Source organism: Dermacentor silvarum, chromosome 8, assembly GCF_013339745.2.
Source record: "Dermacentor silvarum isolate Dsil-2018 chromosome 8, BIME_Dsil_1.4, whole genome shotgun sequence".
Taxonomy (NCBI): domain Eukaryota; kingdom Metazoa; phylum Arthropoda; class Arachnida; order Ixodida; family Ixodidae; genus Dermacentor; species Dermacentor silvarum.
The window spans coordinates 129,960,408-129,977,197 of record NC_051161.1 but is presented as its reverse complement, the minus strand read 5'-3'; the positions used below and the strand labels follow the sequence as shown (position 1 = coordinate 129,977,197).

The window sequence follows — 16,790 nt, the reverse complement described above, 5'->3', positions numbered from 1 at the left end:
GCTAGTTCAGTGTCCAAACTAGTCGAAATTAGTGAGACCTGACGGCTGCTACACCGATAAGCTGGGTGGCCAAAGTTTTAATTCCTACGCGGGCGGCCGAGCGTGAGCAGACGATAGTTGGCTTCTCTCGGAAGCACGCGTAATTATTTTCGAAATGCGAAAGCAGATTTTCACTTACTTCAGCCCGTTTATTATACTGCGTTCATAAATTTACACAGTAACAGTGAGAAGAGGCGCACTGATCTGAACATTCTTCTTAATTGATATCAGCTATTGGCCAAAAGCAGCCGCTTATGGGAATCTCCTATATTACGAAATAAAGCGTCCAGAAAAAGAGTGAGGAGCATGCTTCTGTTGAAAAGAGAGCGTTGAAGAAAACGGTGAAAAAGGAGAAATGGTACACCTGCTGCCGCGCTGGCGCGCCACGTGTTGCGTAAGGAAAAATGTCGCAGTTTCGCCCGAAAGGCGAAGCATCAATTGCGACAGCAAGTTAGTAGAGAGTTATACGGAGTAGGGATAGTAGTTTTATCGGCTGCATAAACTTGGACACATTAGCTTACTAACTGAATTAACAAGCGTGGTGTCAGCGCGCACAAGCAAACATGAATAGATCACACTGAATGACCGCAGACAACGACTGTCAGAACGCTGGCAGCAAGCACAGCCGCCACAGCGGGCGAAGGTTCGTGCTGACTATCGCTTCAACGGAAACTGAGCGGCGAATGCACAGCGCATACAAAGGTCAGAGCCGTGTGGAGATAAGAGACGGTGCGGGCGACCGCCACAGCTGGGCAAAGTACGAGCGCAGTTGTTGGCAGAGTAGAAGCTGCGCCCCCCCCTCCCTCCCGCGCTGCCTTCCCGCTTTCTTGCTTTCGCGTGGGAGATTGAGTGGCAAGTTCCCCTTGCCCCCGGTTGCAAGATACGCCTTTGGTGCCGCAGCACAGCGTCACCCTGCCTCCCTCCCTCCCATACCCCCACGGCCTTTCATGCGACGGTCACGTTTGCTTTCCGCCGTGCGTTCGCTCTCCGTGATAGCGCGCGTCCCCTGCGCGCTTTCGCTCGCGCAGACGGCGCGCGGCGACGATTTTATCGCCTCTGGACTTTATACGGAAGCTCACGGCGACGGCGACGCCGACGGCAGAAATCCGGTTGAAGTGTCCATATAATTGCTATCGCAATAAAAGGGCATCGCCGCGGTGCCATATCACTCTCGCTCTCAGAGGCCTATGTTATCCGCGCGTTCCTTTGGCCGCGAAAGCTATGGCCTGCGTTTTAACTTCGCCTCGGTAATCGCTATAAAGAAACTAATGTATAAAGAAACATAATAAATTCGAATGGAAAAACGTTGGCGGTAGTGAGTTTCAAACCTACGACACCACGCTCAGAAGCCGAGTGCATTACCCACTGAGCCATCGGCCATACCATGCTGGATACGCCGGTTCTCGTCCGGTCTGAGGGCTAAACCAGGCCAAGTGTCTCAATGCGCTCACTCGCCCGTGAGGAGCTCATAACTCGAAGGACCACTCAGCGGCGTTCAACTGGACATTAATGCTTTCGCATTCACAACTCATAAGAAGTGCTTAGGTGTTCTCGAATTTTTTTTTCACCAAGCCCGAGGGGTGGTGGTTCAGGGCCCCTTTAAATACGTAAGGACAAGCACGTACATTTTTGTCTGTGAACGGCTATAATTAGTCTGACTGATTTTTCCCTCTTTCTTATAGATGGACAACTCGGAGGGCGCAAAGAAACGTGAAAGCAATCGTACCAGCGAGGCCATGAGATTGCCTCCTGAGAAGCCGGTGTGCGACGAAAGGTTGCGAGAGCAAGCAGATGACGCTGGGAGGTCTGAAGTCTTCGATTCACCTGTGTCTCAGCTATCCTCTACCGATTGGGCGTCAGTGCCTGGCAGCGCGGCAGTGTCGAATGTTCGTACCGGTTCTCGGGACAACCAAACGACCACAGATGCTGTTGAACCAAGACCATCTGCAGGTTGTACCGGTTCTCGGGACAACCAAACGACCACAGATGCTGTTGAACCAAGACCATCTGCAGGTAGTCACCATCTCGGAAACACCATAGACGCTTCGGCAAAGGACCACGTTGAAGCTCCCAGAGTGTCAGGTTTGCGGCGCTCGATTCGCCAGCTCACTGTCAAGAATCGCCGCTCTAGCAGCCTCGAAAACCTCTTAGACACTTCGGCTGTGTCGCTCCATTCGCCCAGCTATACCGAATCCTCTGTAACCTCGATTTCGGCCGTGACAATTCCCTCGTTTCTCGCCAAAGTTTTACCACCTACGGCGGAGCAAACTCCGGCGTACATGGGTATCGCGTCGCCCGCCGACCCGCTGTCTGCTGAGCGTCGCGACAGGAGGCAGCCACGACTAGCAGCGGCCGCGCCAGATTTTTCCGCCAGGGAACTTTCGGTGGCGTCGACGACTCCTTGCAAGCTAACCGACCTGCACTCGCTCACGGCTAGCGCAGAAGAGTCGCGATCGAACGTGCGTGCGTACATCGCCACGATGCTTGTTGTACTCGGGTTCTGCGCACTGCTCGTCGCACTCCTGCTCATCGCGGTGCCTTCGGATGGCCTCCGGACGGTCTGCACGTCGAGCTCGTGCGCGGCACTCGAGGCCCTGTTGGCGGACAGCGTGGACCAGAGCAGAGAGCCGTGCAGCAACTTCTACGCCTACGTTTGCCATGGTTGGGGCCACTCGCACAACCTGTCGGTCTACCACAGCCACGTGCGGAGGTTCCTGGAAGAAGTGGAAGAACTGATGATAGCGTGGCCCGAGGCGCGGTCCGCGGACCGAGCGGTGGTCTCCTTGTACCAGGCGTGTGTGAGCGTGCTCGTGGGTGGCGCGGAGGAGCTGTTAGCCTTCCGCGACCAGCTGCAGCTATGCGGAGTGAGCTGGCCCGGCTTGTCTGGCGATCCCGACGTCGTGCTCACGGCGGCACGCGTGTACGACAACTTCCGCGTGGCGGCCTTGCTGCGTATCCGCACACTGTCGCGGAGGGGCGTCAGCGACCTGCTCGAGGTGTCACCGGACGAAGGCTTCTTGCTCGCCTGGCAGAGAAAGCGCACGCAGCTTCTGCGAGACGGCGTCTACGAGCGCCTGTTCGAAGAAACCAGAAACATATATGTCGGCTACAGCGGCCTCGCGGAGGAATTCCTGCCGTACGATCAGTTCGTTAAGTTGGAAAGTTCTATTCTCGCCAACTTGGTGCACGAGGAACGTCATACGTACGCGAGAAATGCCACGTTCAAAGGGACGGTCGACAGTCTTACCACGGTCACCAAGAATATTGGGAGCAAAGCGTGGCGCACGACTGCCAACAAACTGGGTCTCTCGAACAGTGCGCGAGTACTTGTGACCAATTTGGACTACTTAACAGCCGTCGACCAGCTCTTGCGCGTAGTGGACGAGCAGCGCCTCCATTACTACGTGGGCTGGTGCGTGGTGCAGCAAATGAGGCGCTACATCGACAAAGCATTTGCCAGCGCCTGGTACGAGTACGAGGCTACCAGCAACGCGGTGAGCGACTCGTCAGAGCGCAGGGCGCAGGCCTACTGCGTCCAGCTTGTCGAGAACCTCGTGGGACCGCTCGCTTTTCGGCGGTTTGCGCTAGTGTACGGTGACTTCGACTGGACCTTCGTTTCATCCATGGAGACTGCTATAGTGGCCCAGTTGTTCAAAAAAGTGATGGGAGCCTTGGGTCAGGACAGCGGCATACATTATTTCCAACCGGCCGACTTAAACACCGCATCTTCACCAGCACGTGTTGGTAACGCCAGTCGCCACGAGGACGCGTTGATGGCCTTGGACAAGGCCCTCGAGAAATGGGAGATCACAAACAAGTCGTCGCTCTTCGGCAATTGGATGTACATTGCCGCGGCCGTAAGCAAAGTCGACGCATCCTTCGGATATCTCATTCGCACAGCCCACGTGAGAAACCTCCTGCAGAACCAGTGGTATGACTTGTTGGACGATTGGAGCGGAACACTCTCACTGCAACCGCTTCTCGCGACGCTACCGGTGTACAGGAGCCAGCTGAACGACGCGGCCAAATACGGCACTCTGGGAACGCTCGTCGCCACGGCCTCACTTCGTGGGCTTCTCGCCAAGATCGCTGGCGATTTGCCGGTGAATGAAGAAGCCGCGCGCAAGCTTCACTGCTTCGCCCAGTCGGCCCAGTTCCAAAGCAACGAGCTGGAGCTCTTCCATACCGCCGTCTCTGTGGACATTGCCATCGACGCGTTTCGCAGTATGCGCAGCACCGACCGACTGCGCCTGCACATGTTCGATGAGCTGCAGACGTTCTTCGTTCTCGTCTGTTACCTCCTCTGCACACCGTACGCATCAACGAACGTCGAGGCTGCGGAAGCCAGTTGCAACGAAGCAGTGAAGAATAGCGCCAATTTTCCGGCTGCCTTCAACTGCGCTCCCGGTTCGCCCATGAACCCTGAAAGGAAATGCAGTTTCTTCTAGAATCCATGTTGCGTAGATGAAATCAAGTTTTTCCTTTCTTCAACGCATCTCCCATTTCTCACCATGTTTAGTGTCCGATTTCAGCAAACGGACCGTATAACTGCTGTTTATAACTGCGCTACATGGACCGCAATACTGCCTTGTGTTACTCGGCTAGAAACACATCCTGTGTGTCCTCTTAGTTTAACAGAAGCCGCTGAAAAGAGACTGACGTAGACTCACGCTGGCAGCATTAATAACTCTCCTTGCGCCTTCATGAAGTAGGGGTCCGTCAATGGTGAACATTTAATTCTATATGGAAGCGTTTTATTTTCTTCTTGCTTTTTGCAGGTCTACAGCCCTCATTTTTCAGTATTGTTGCCTTGTAGTTTAATGACCTCGCACTCTGACCGCCTTTTGTATGGTGCTGAAGACGAGTTGTTTATGTTGCGGATTTTCCGTGCTATGTCTAATTGTCTCGTCTCCTAGCTTTCTCACGATCATAACTAGCCCCATCAGTCACGGCGTACGCATTTATGTACACAACTTATTTTCGCCGTTTATGGGCACTGATGGCAAGAAATAGACCACGAACACTAAGCCTATGGTAAATTGAACATTCTGCTTACCTAAGGTACATCCATTTTTCTTCTGAGTGCAATGTATCGCTATAGACAACCATTTTGCTTAAGGCACTCGTTTGACGGGGTGTTCGGCGTGCCATGTTCCGTTAAGCAGTGGTGAAACAGTAATTTTTCCTCTCTCGGGACATGAATGACTGTAAATCAAGAGATAATTACTCTGTCATTATTATGTCTCACTATAAGATACACAAAAAGCCATTCTACCACCTTGATCTGTTTTTAATGAAGTCTCCAGCACTTTGGCACAAAATTACGTGAATTCGTGCTTTAATCGACAGTTTATCGTAATTCATGACTTAAGAGGTCGCTGGACGTCACCCTGAACGAACTGTTTTGTCCAAACGGCAGGTGTTGCTCTCTCTGTGTTTGCTACTTTACAAGGAATGAACCTGAACCGTTCGATATATTCTTAAAAGCTGTATGTTGGGCTGTTAGCCGACGTCGCTGGATCGAATCCCGGCCACGGCTGGTGGCATTTCGATGGGGGCGAAATGCGAAAACACCCGTGCACTTAGATTTAGGTGCACGTTAAAGAACCCCAGGTGGTCAAAATTATGCCGGAGCCCCCCGCTTAGGCGTGCCTCATAATCAAATCGTGGTTTTGGCACGTAAAACCGCATAATTAAATTTTTTTTCTTAAAAGCTACCTAACCGCGCCACACCTCTATTGGACTCCTGGACTGAGGGGAGGGGCCAATAAAGAGGGGAGGAGCTAAAGATCACCCGTGCTGTTTTGGATAGAGATTATCTCTCTCTCGCTGCCTCCCCCCCTCCCCCCCCCCAAAAAAAAAAGAAAAAAGAATTGAAGCCAGTTATACGCTTGTGGTGAGACCTGGTGAAACAGCGGCGCTCTGCAAGCGTGGGTGTATAGCGTAGGGGGTATGACGCTCGCCTTCGGACCGTGAGTATCCGCGTTCAAATGCCGCCTCTCTCTCTATCCCTTTCTTTTTCTCTCTCTCTCGCTCTCATTTGCTCATACTCTCGCACATAGCAAGTTGTGTTACAATAGACGGTACAACGCAATCATATGGTTCCCATAAATGCACCTAGGCTATACACCTACGCTTGCAGAAGATGCATTTATGGGAACCATATGATTGCGTTGTACCGACGATTGTAACAGAACTATACACCCACGCTTGCAGAACATGCATTTATGGGAGTCTTATGATTGCGTTGTACTTGATTAGTGGTTATGACGCTCGCCTTCGGACCATGGGTACCCGGGTTCGAATCCTGCCTCGCCAAGAAAGTTTATTTTGTTTTCTTTATTTCTCTCGCTCTCTGTCTTTGTCTCTCTGTGCCCCCTCCACTTCGCTAGAAACTGCCAACACCATCGCTCCGTAGGGATCAACCTCGACCTTAAACAGCGCCGTTGTTAAAAAAAAATTGATTGCTGCTTCAGCACCAAATGCTTCTAGCAAAGCTGATGATATGGGAGTTAAAAAATAGGTGGATACCGCGCTTATGTAGGAATCGATGTTCAGCACCAAGCACCACCGTTTGCGGAAGCACGGTGGTGCTTGCGCAAACGGTGAAGCACATTTTATGCAAACGTGACTGTAGTGACGAAACGCTTGCAGAAAATGACGTAAGTGAAGCGTTATCTTACGCAAATACAATGTTTATACGGCAAGGCCAATCCAATGTTTAAACAAACGTAAAGTGGTCACGCGAGTGTAGCGTAATGACGCAAATGTTTAGATGCAGGCGTGGCGTCTAAGGGCGATATAAATGCACAATAAATGTGCACATCCATTACAACAATGGCTTATGTTGCCAACTTGTCGTTTGCCGATCTGTTAAAAAATTAAATTAAATTATGGGGTTTTAATTACGTGCCAAAACCACTATCTGATTATGAGGCACGCCATAGTGAGGGACACCGGAAAATTTTGACCACCTGCACTAAAAAACACGTTTTTAGTGCGTTTAAAAAGCAGCCCGCCTCCACCTACTCCTCTATTGTAGGTGAAGTTTTATCTTTTTCTTTTTTAGCAAACATGGACGTGGGCTGCGTTTCACCCATGAACTACCGGACTCTTCAATTTTACAGTTTTTAGACCTTAAAATCACGTTCTGTGATGGACACGTTTGCTGGGGATACTACCCACGGGCTAAGAAGGAGTTGCTTCCCTATGACTCGGCACATTCCAAGACAATTAAGAGAGGAATAGCGGTGATGTGTACGGAATCGGCTCTCCAGAAATCGTTCCTACAACAGATGACGCCCAGTTTTAATAATCAGGTAAGCCGTCTTTTGGCTGCCGGGTTCCCCGTCTCGGTCTTGACTGCTATTTCTGAAACCCTCCTTCAAAAATTCAAGCGTGGAACGGGAAGTACAACGGCGGAGGATCACCGGAAGGCACATAGACCTGAGGTTGTCCCCTACATCCATAAACTCTCCCGCAATGTTAAGAAGGTGGCGAGTAGGCAGGGCGTGCAAATTTGTTTTTCTGCCCCAAATAAGCTGAGAAAGTTGTGCCTACGTATCTGCAACACCAGTAAACGTGGATGCCAGAAGAACCACCAGCCGCCGTTCATTAAATGTTCCACTGGAGTGGTGTATTGCATTCCCATGTCTCGTGGGATGTTTTACGTCGGCGAAACTGGTCGCTGTGTCAATGACCGTTTAGGGGAACACGCTCTAAAACTGAAAAAAAAAAAACCGAGATGATAAATACGCACATATAGTTGCGCACGTTAGCAAGTGTACTGATTGTGTGGCCCGGTTAAAAGAGACGACGATTCTAGGAAAGAGTAGTGACAAGACCGCGCGCATCAGTTTGGAAGCCTACCACATTAGAAAGTTCGGTAGCACGTGCTTCAGCACTCCTTCCCTTGCTCTCTCTGATGCTGAATTTTATCTTCTGGATGCGACTATCGGGAGTTCAGATTGGAAAGAAAAATAATTGTTTGCGTCTTGATGCGCTTGGTTGGCTGCATTGCGCTTGCGTTGTTTGCACGAGTTTACCCTTGTTTTGCTTTTCCCCTTTCCCTTTCTATTCTCTGGAATATATAAGGTGTGCTATCCTTGACAATAAAACCAGTTGTTAGTCAGCGCTTGTGTGTACGTGTCTCCCTTCTTGTGGTTGTCTGTTTACGCTGTTACCCAAAAGACCTCGTGCTTAGCAGCCCAACACCATAGCCACTAAGGAACCACGGCGGGTTTGCCTCTCTGTTGCCGACTTATTTAATTCTTGCCTCTATTAATGCGTAGCGGGTATCGAGTGCAGTGGGGATGGCAACGTCATAATGACGACGGAATGGTCGCTATGGAACCAGGATGGACTGGCGACCATCGGCACGACTTCGGAGTGACCACAGCTGTACAACGACGATGGTAGACCGACGACTGCATAATTACGAAGGCATGAATATTACATGTGAATATGTAACGATGACAATCGAATTATGACCAAGGAATGACGACGACTGAGTGGCTACGACAGAATTAGTGAAGACGACAGAATAATGAAGGCGAAACGTTGATGATCCAACCGCGAGAGTCACGAGTACAGAGTGGCGGTGACTGAGTGACCAAGGCGGAACCATCACGATGTGAAGACGGAGGCCCGAGGGCCACTGCGTGACTACGGCGGAATGACGACGACTGAGTGACGACAACAGAGTGAGTAACATGTGCACGACGGCGGAACGATGGCGAATGTAACCACGGTGGCTTGAGGACTACGGTGTGACCAAGATGGAATGCCGATAGCAGCAAGGCATGCTGCCGTGGCCCAATGGTAGAGTAGCTGACTGCCGCTGCAGCGGGCCCGGGTTCGATCACGGCGTGAACAGGCCATTTTTTTCGCATTCCCGGCGATAGCTGCGACGGACACCATCAGCAACCTAAACGGCTGTTAGAATAAGCCCATAACAGCTTACGCTGCAAAATGAGGTAGTCGCTTAGTGTATCTGCAGATAACAATTTGAACGCTTGCCGCATGAACAACACAGCTTATTCCATAAGAAAAGGGGGTTTATTCGGGTCGTATAGCAGCAGCGACAAACGAAGCACCAGAAGGTAGGGCGTAGCCGGAGAGCGAACTGGGTACGAGCCACACGATGGCGACGGCGCTTTGCCGATCTTATTCCTCACAATCACCCCCGGAGTGGAAGATTTGCCATCCTGGCGACCTAGGGAGAGTTCAGCGGATCGTAGTACGGCTTGAGCCGGTCCATGTGCAATGTGCCGGTCAATGTGCGATCTCCGTCGTCGCCCGCGACGACGGAGATCGGAAGATGGCGACACGTATTAAACCACGTAATTTATTTATTTATTTTTATTTTCACATACTGCAGCCCCTGGTGGGGCTATAGCAGGAGTGGGTAGTACAGTATAATACAAAAAAAAGAAGTACAACAGGCAACAAAGAAAGAAAGTTAAGCGCAATGTTGAGGGAGCACAGACAAGAATTCGTTTAATGGGAGAGAACGGTTGGTTCCTGGTAGCGAATTCCAAGTTTCAATTGTTTGAGCGAAAAAGCTATACTTAAATGTATTAGTGTGCGCAAAAAAGTGTGTAATGTTACGCGCTTGATGTCTCCTACTAGAAGGGAATTTTGCATGTGATGTTTGCGCAATCACGCGGTAGGGCCCGTGGTACTTTGGAAGGAGCTTCGACGAAAGGCCAGGAGCAGCAACAGGCGGGACCCAAAGCCACACAAGGGAGCCGATGGCGAAAGGGCGAGGAGGTGGTTGGAGGTCATGACGCTGTTTTTGGCGACACTGGCGCTGCCGTATGTCTGTAGTACAGGTCTCGTAGCGACTTCGGCGTACGTCAGGGCAGCGGCAGACGGAGCCTGATGGCGAGAAGGTGGAACGTGGTCGGCTACCTACTCCTTGATGACATATTGGAGAGCGCGCGCCAGTGGAGAACTCGATTGGCCGTGTGTAAGCGGCATCAGTGAAAACTGACGAGCAACTTCCTCACGGACGAACTCCTTGATCCGTAGCACCAGCGAAGTGTTATCCGGAGCAACAGCCAAGCTCGACATTGAAGTGGCCTGTGGAAGAGATTGACGGGTTGCTACGCGTTGTTTGCGTAGTTAGTCATAGCTTTGACAGAGACTGACGAGTTCCGACACTGTTGCCGGATTTTTCGCCAACAGCACCTTGAAGGCGTCGTCTTCAATGCCGTTTAAGATATGTCGGATCTTCTCGGCATCAACCATTGTGACGTTAACGCGGTTGCAGAGGTCCACAACATCTTCTATATAACATGGTGAATGTCTCTCCGCTCTGTTGCGCACGACCACGCAAACGTTGCTCGGCACGAAGCTTGCGAACGGCAAGGCGCCCGAATAGCTCCGTTACGCTAACTTTGAAGGCCGCCCACGTCGCGAGATCACGTTCGTGGTTTCGGTGCCACACGTTGGCGACACCGCTCAAGTAAAGCGACACGTAATTCAGTTTTTAGGTGTCATCCCAGTGGTTGTGGATGCTCACCCGGTCGTAGTGCAGCGAGCCAGTCTTCCACGTCATGATCTTCTGTACCGCTGAAGGTGGGTGGGTCGCTTTGACGTAACGGGCCAGGGCAAACCACGGTAGTCACCGGGGCAGCAGGTTGTGGTTGTGGTGGTCCTTCTTCCGGCATAATGAAGATGGGCTGTAGTGTCCGGTTGCGAAGTTCCAGATTTATATTACGTTGTGGATGACCGGAGGTTCGGACGGGCACATCCAAGACACCCTCCAAGCAGCCATTGACCAGATCGAACGAGTAGGTCATGACTTGAATCTTAGGTGCTCCCCCAGCCAAATCAGAGCTTCTCCTTCTGCCTCCCACGAGACGCTTCAGGACATCGCCCCCGAATATCGAACTCACGGTTGAAGGGCACTCCATACCCCAGGTAGACAGGATAAGGGTGCTAGGACTTCACCTTCAAGGCAACCGAGCAAATCAGCGTACCTTGCAAGCACTACAAACAACAGTAGATAACACGCTACGCCTCATAGGAAGGATCTCCAATAAACACGGAGGGCTTCGAGCGAAGGAACTGATTCAGCTCATGCAAGCTTTTGTCCTAAGCAAAATCACCTTCGCACTATCATATCTCTCACTCTCTAGGAAGGAAGCGGATACTGTAAACTGCTTGATCCGCAAGATACACAAAGTCGCTCTTGGTGTTCCGATTAGAGCATACACACAAAGGGTGATGGCCACAGCCACAATTAATACCGTTGAAGAATTAACCGAAGCACATCTATCATCGCAATATCACAAACTCTCCACCACTGAAGCTGGGCGTGACATCCTGAGGCAACTTCACTACGCTCTACCACTCAACGAGAACAAGCGACATCAACTTCCTCGGAACATACACGGCCAATACCACATCCAACCCCTACCCAGAAACATGCACCCCGAATTTCACATCGAACGCCGAAAAATTCGAGCCAAGGCACTACAACGCCGCTATGGACAGGCGGAAGGAGTCTACTATGTGGATGCCGCAGCCTATAACACTAAACATCGTTATGCTCTAGCGGTCGTAGACAAGCAGGGCAACACTGTTCGTTCAGCATCAGTCAAGACCACCTCAGCGGGCGACGCAGAAGAGGCCGCCATTGCACTCGCATCGGGGCTACCTGACTGCGATGTCATCATCAGTGACTCGAAGACTGCTATCCGGAACTTCAGTAGTGGCTACATTACAAACCTCGCGCACTCTCTACTAGTCGCTCACCCGCCGAAAAATTACATCGCTCTCATCTGGACTCCAGCACATCAAGGACTACCAGGCAACGAAATGGCTCATGCCGCTGCTCGAGGGTTCACGGACCGAGTGGACGGAAATGTGGGCCTTACCCCAGAACCCAATGACTCCCAACAACAGACCAATAAAGACGCACTCATCACATTCCATGAAATTTGCACACATTACAAACACCAACGCCTAACGTATCCACCTCTCTCTGTGTCGAGCACGCGCCAGAGAGAAATATTGTGGCGCCAACTACAAACTCGCACTTTTCTTACCCCACGCACTTTGCACTTATTCTTTCCCGACACATACCCGACACCCAAGTGTCGCTTCTGCCCTGTCCAGACAGCAGATCTCTCCCATATCATGTGGAAATGCCCAATCAAATATAGTAGCAGCGACAAACAAAGCACCAGCAGGTAGGGCATAGCCAGAGAGCGAACTGGGTACAAGCCACACGATGGCGACAGGGCTTTTCGGCGTGACGATCTACTTCCTCGCACATAGCAGAACGGTACCCCCGTTGTTACGATTGTCGCGTATGTTTATTAACTAATCAGTGGTACTAATTACACACATTCATTAATTAACCTCTTTTTAGCGCTGTGTCTAACTGGCAAATTCGGAGGCAGTTAAATTTTTATGCGTACCCATATTTAAGAATCTTAAAAACCGTACCTAATTCGAAATATTCATTATCAAAAGTTTGAATTAGCATGCCGCGGCAAATCCTGACCCGACGCACTGCCCGACACACTTGCCAGGCAAAGCGTGACGTATCAGTAGCAACCGGGACTGGCCGAACTTCCTCGCGCTTGTCGTCACGGGGCGTTTTGGCCTGATATGATAGCGGGGCCGCATTTTCTGTGCTGCCGCGGCACTCCTTTTCGATATTGCCTGACTTCACTGTTTACATTTGGTGATAAATACATCGAATTCCATGCGGCTTTCAAGAATAAAAAAATGAGGGCGCATTAATATGTGACTGCTTTCAAATTCGTCATTAAAAAAAACTGGCCCTAAGGCAATAATAATAAAAAAGTGAATAGTTTTTTTAATTAGTCTTCTGTAGCTCACGTTATTAGCGGCAATAGAAACTCCTTTCCATGTTTTCTGCGCTTATAGCCTTTTAAAAAATTGGTATTGTTAAAAAAATGTCGCAGTTTCGCCCGAAAGAGCATCGAGTGCGATAGCAAATTAGTAGACAGCTGTACAAAGTAAGAGCAGTAGTTTTGTTGGCCGTATTAAGTTGTAAAAATTCGCTTACTAACTAAATTAGCAAACACGGTGTCACGCGCGCGCAGGTAAACATGAAGACATCTCACTCGGTGACCATGGAAACCAGTGTTGTACACGTTCCTCTGAAACAGGAACGAAAGCTCGTTCGTTCCCGATATTGAAACGAGTTCCCGTTACAAGTTCCTTTAATGCGAAAGGAACGCGTTCCAGTTACACTTCGAACATTGGAACGTGTCGTTACATTAACGTTACATTTTATGATTATTTAATTAAAATATAGTGTCGGATAATCCTGAGGCGAAATAAAATGATCAATTTAAAACTCACATCGAACTACGTATATTAAGCGAATTTCAACATCGCCAGTGGCAGAATTTCTGGAAATAAAAAGAATCCAAAAAAGCACTCCTATAAGAATTTTTTCAGGGAGCACCGGACATACTCAGACATGTCTAACTGCAACTTTGGTGCTCGTCTATTACAAGTGCAACAGATATGACATTTTCCACTTCGGTCTTCAAATGCGCAGTCAGGATACTGCGCTTCAGATGTGCAAATGGAAAGTTACTCACATGCACCAATATAATTAAATTTCTTGCGCAAGAAACCACATCGAAAGAAACCATACATAGGAGTTTAATGAACGCTAATTCAATATTGCAGTATGAGTGGGAAAAAGAGATGTCCAGAACACATATTCGCAACTTAGTTAAGTCCCTTGTTTGAACTCAGCAAGAGCTGCATCTCGATGTTGGTGCCTGACAGACGAACCCGTTTTTCAAGTGAAGCTTGTATTGCCTCACAAGTGTTGGCGGTGGTGGTGGTGTCACGCTAAAACCCCATCGAAAACATGTCGAAGACTCGCGTCTCGTTCCCTTGGTATATACCAAAATTGGCATGAAAGGGTACGAATGTATGACTAACATGACTGATAGGTCATGACATCAATAACGTCACATGCTCCTCAGTTACGTCACGATTAACGATAATAAAATCACGTGTGGCGCATACCCGCATTGGATATGCGCATATGAGCCAGGGACAAGAAAGAAAGGAAGGAAGGAAGGAAAAGAGAGAGAAAAAGAAACAAACAAAGAAGGATACAAACAAAGAAAGAAAGGAAGAAAGAAAGAAAGAACGAAATAAAGAGAGAAAGGAATCACTTGTGGCTCATACAGGGGCCGTACATTTCAGCTCCTCTCCCAGAGTAGAGCTGGTGCGGGGAAATCTGCGCCGGCGCCGAATCACGTGACGCGTTCGCCCAATTAGGGTCGTTTGGTGTGTCACGGGGAGGGAAAGGAAAGGGTTGGCGCACGCTCCGCCGTGCTTCCCTCGCCTCAGATCAGTTTCGGCGTCCGCGCGTACGTTGCGTTCCGCCGAGGAGCAGGCTGCGTTTGAGCGACCGCGCCGCGAACTCGCTCGTGAAAGGACTCGTCGTCGACGCGCCGATTTTAGCGAGAGGGCTTCCGAAGCCCAGGCGAAACGTTAGCGAAGAGTCGTTTACCCAGAGTTGCGAAAGCGCGATGTTGAGGCCAAATGTCAGCGAAGAGCCGCCGACCCTGAGTTTAGGGCAAACGAAGCGGAACGCCTGCGACAGTGTGGTCTTGCCACAAGTTTCGCTTACCCCCATTTTCTCGACAGGGCAGTAGCGCACCCATGATCTCTGCCAGGTGGGTGGGGGGGGGGGGTTGACAGTTGGCCAATACCATATAAACAGCACTAATTTCGATTTCTTTACAGGAAATTGTCAAAAAATGCGCTTTTTGCGAATGTGCAGACGATTGCGCGTCTTACATCTTAGTTGCAGTACTCAAATTCGCAAGGAAAGAAAAGGGGTTAAACAAAAGGGGGGGGGGTTAAGTCGGCCTCAAGGGGGGAGGGGGAGCTTACAATCCCTGACCCCCCCCCCTCCCCTGTCGGTGCGCCACTGCGACAGGGGAAGGGCTGGTGATTTTTTTCGTCAGCACTTCCTTGGCAATGTTGAAGAGCCGTTCCACCGAAGCGCTTGAGGGTACTGCCGTGTTGTACTTGAGGAAAAGTTGGTTCAATCCCTATAAGTTCTTCATTTTCGACAGCTGGTAGTCAACTGGTACTAGCGAGTACCGCGACAGCTCATCCTGTGCCTCGGCTTGAAGGGTTCGGTGTCCGTGAGGACTGGGAACTTTCCATCCGCCGCGAAGTTTCTCGAGTGGTGCTGTTATCGTGACGTCATGGTTCCTTTGCGGCAGGCCGGCATGGAGGAAAGAAACTACAGAAGGGAGCGTCACGTGACCATCTTGAGGCCTAGTAATAAAAAATACAACGGAGAACTCACGAAAAAATGCCCCACAATCACCTGACAGGCAAGCGGTAGTTCCTTGCGCCTCACGTGGTCGCCCATCCGCCCTGCGTGATGTGCTGCGTACGTGCGTGCGTCTGTTCAATGCCATGGAACGTTTACAGAAGGAATGCCGTTCCCTCCGCCGTTACTTCATAAACCTAACGAATTACCGTTACAGTTCCACCTACCCTTAACGGAACGGTGGCGTTCCTTCGTTCCTCCCAAAAGGAACTAGTTCCAGGAACGCCGTTCCGCACAACACTGGTGGAAACTCGCTGTCAGCTCGCTGGAGTGAGGAAGCGCGGCTGCGATCGAATTGACCTTCGTGCTGTCTCTCGCTTCAACGCGAACTTCGAAAGCACACCGCATACGAAGCTACTGGCACTGGGCGCACTTTGTCCACATCGCAGGTCTCTTTCAAGATACGGAGCCCACGCGATCACGCTGTAAGCAGCAGCCGCCGGAGTAGAACGCCCACCCACACTCTCCCTCACGTCCACCCGCGCCTCGCGTGCGAAAGAAGACAGCGCGCTTCTGCCCCGCCTTCCTCCCTCGTGCTCGCGAGATTGAGCCGCGATCGTCGGCTGACCCTCGCAAGCTTTCACTCGCACAAACAGCGTACGGCACGCGGCGACGATGTTATCGTGTTTGGACTTTATACGGGACATCACGGCGACGGCAGAAATGCGCTTGGAGTGTCCATATAATTGCTATCGCAATAAAGTCACTCTGTACACATCTGGGCCATGAACCAACTTTGTATATAGCAACAAGGTACTGATATAATCTCGACCGGGTGAGGTGGGTCGTCACCGCAGGAATCAGGAGACGACGATGAAGGCGGGCATCGTGATGATGAAAAATAGAAAAAAAGATTGTATTCACTTCATTGGTACATGGTTTTGACTCTATCCGAGTCTCGAGCGGTTCTGATTAACACGGGGGCCAGGACGGCCTTAAATCCCCTCGTGGTGGCCGATGTTTCCTTCGGGGAAGTCCTCTCTCCGGTGGTCAAGTTGACGACCTCCTCTCCCTCGGGTCCTCCTTCTTGGTAGCTCGCCGTTTTCGTCTACTCCGTAGAGGTGAGACGCTCTCTCGGGGATGAAGGGGATTATCTCGTCACGGGAAAAGCACTGGGGCTTGCTTCCCACATTGGAGAGATACAGATTCCAGGAAGATCATAACCTGCCGATGACTCCTTCGGAGAACTTGTGGAAGTGTCAGACCTCGGTCGGGCGGTCAAGTTGACGTCCTCCTCTCCCTCGGGTCCTCCCTCTTGGCAGCTCGCCGTTTTCGTCTGCTCCGTTGAGGTCAGACGCTCTCTCGGGGATGAAATAGGGTTATCTAGTCACGGGAAAGGCGCTCGAGCTTGATTCCCACATTTGACAGGTGCAGTTCCAAGCCGATCATA

The 16,790-nt window shown here is 50.6% G+C and overlaps 1 protein-coding gene across 1 annotated transcript; it reads left to right on the top strand.

Moving 5' to 3' along the window:
• Window positions 1-3,752: 3,752 nt before the first annotated feature.
• Window positions 3,753-4,509, top strand: LOC125947785 (uncharacterized). Its single transcript, XM_049673080.1, has one exon. It carries the CDS (start codon window positions 3,813-3,815, stop codon window positions 4,485-4,487), a length of 675 nt encoding a protein of 224 aa, XP_049529037.1. The 5' UTR covers window positions 3,753-3,812; the 3' UTR covers window positions 4,488-4,509.
• The last annotated feature ends 12,281 nt before the right edge of the window (window positions 4,510-16,790 follow it).

What these genes read in the sequence shown, in the direction of transcription:
- LOC125947785 (XM_049673080.1), top strand. Translation starts at nt 3,813, where the DNA reads ATGGCCTTGGACAAGGCCCTCGAGAAATGGGAGATCACAAACAAGTCG.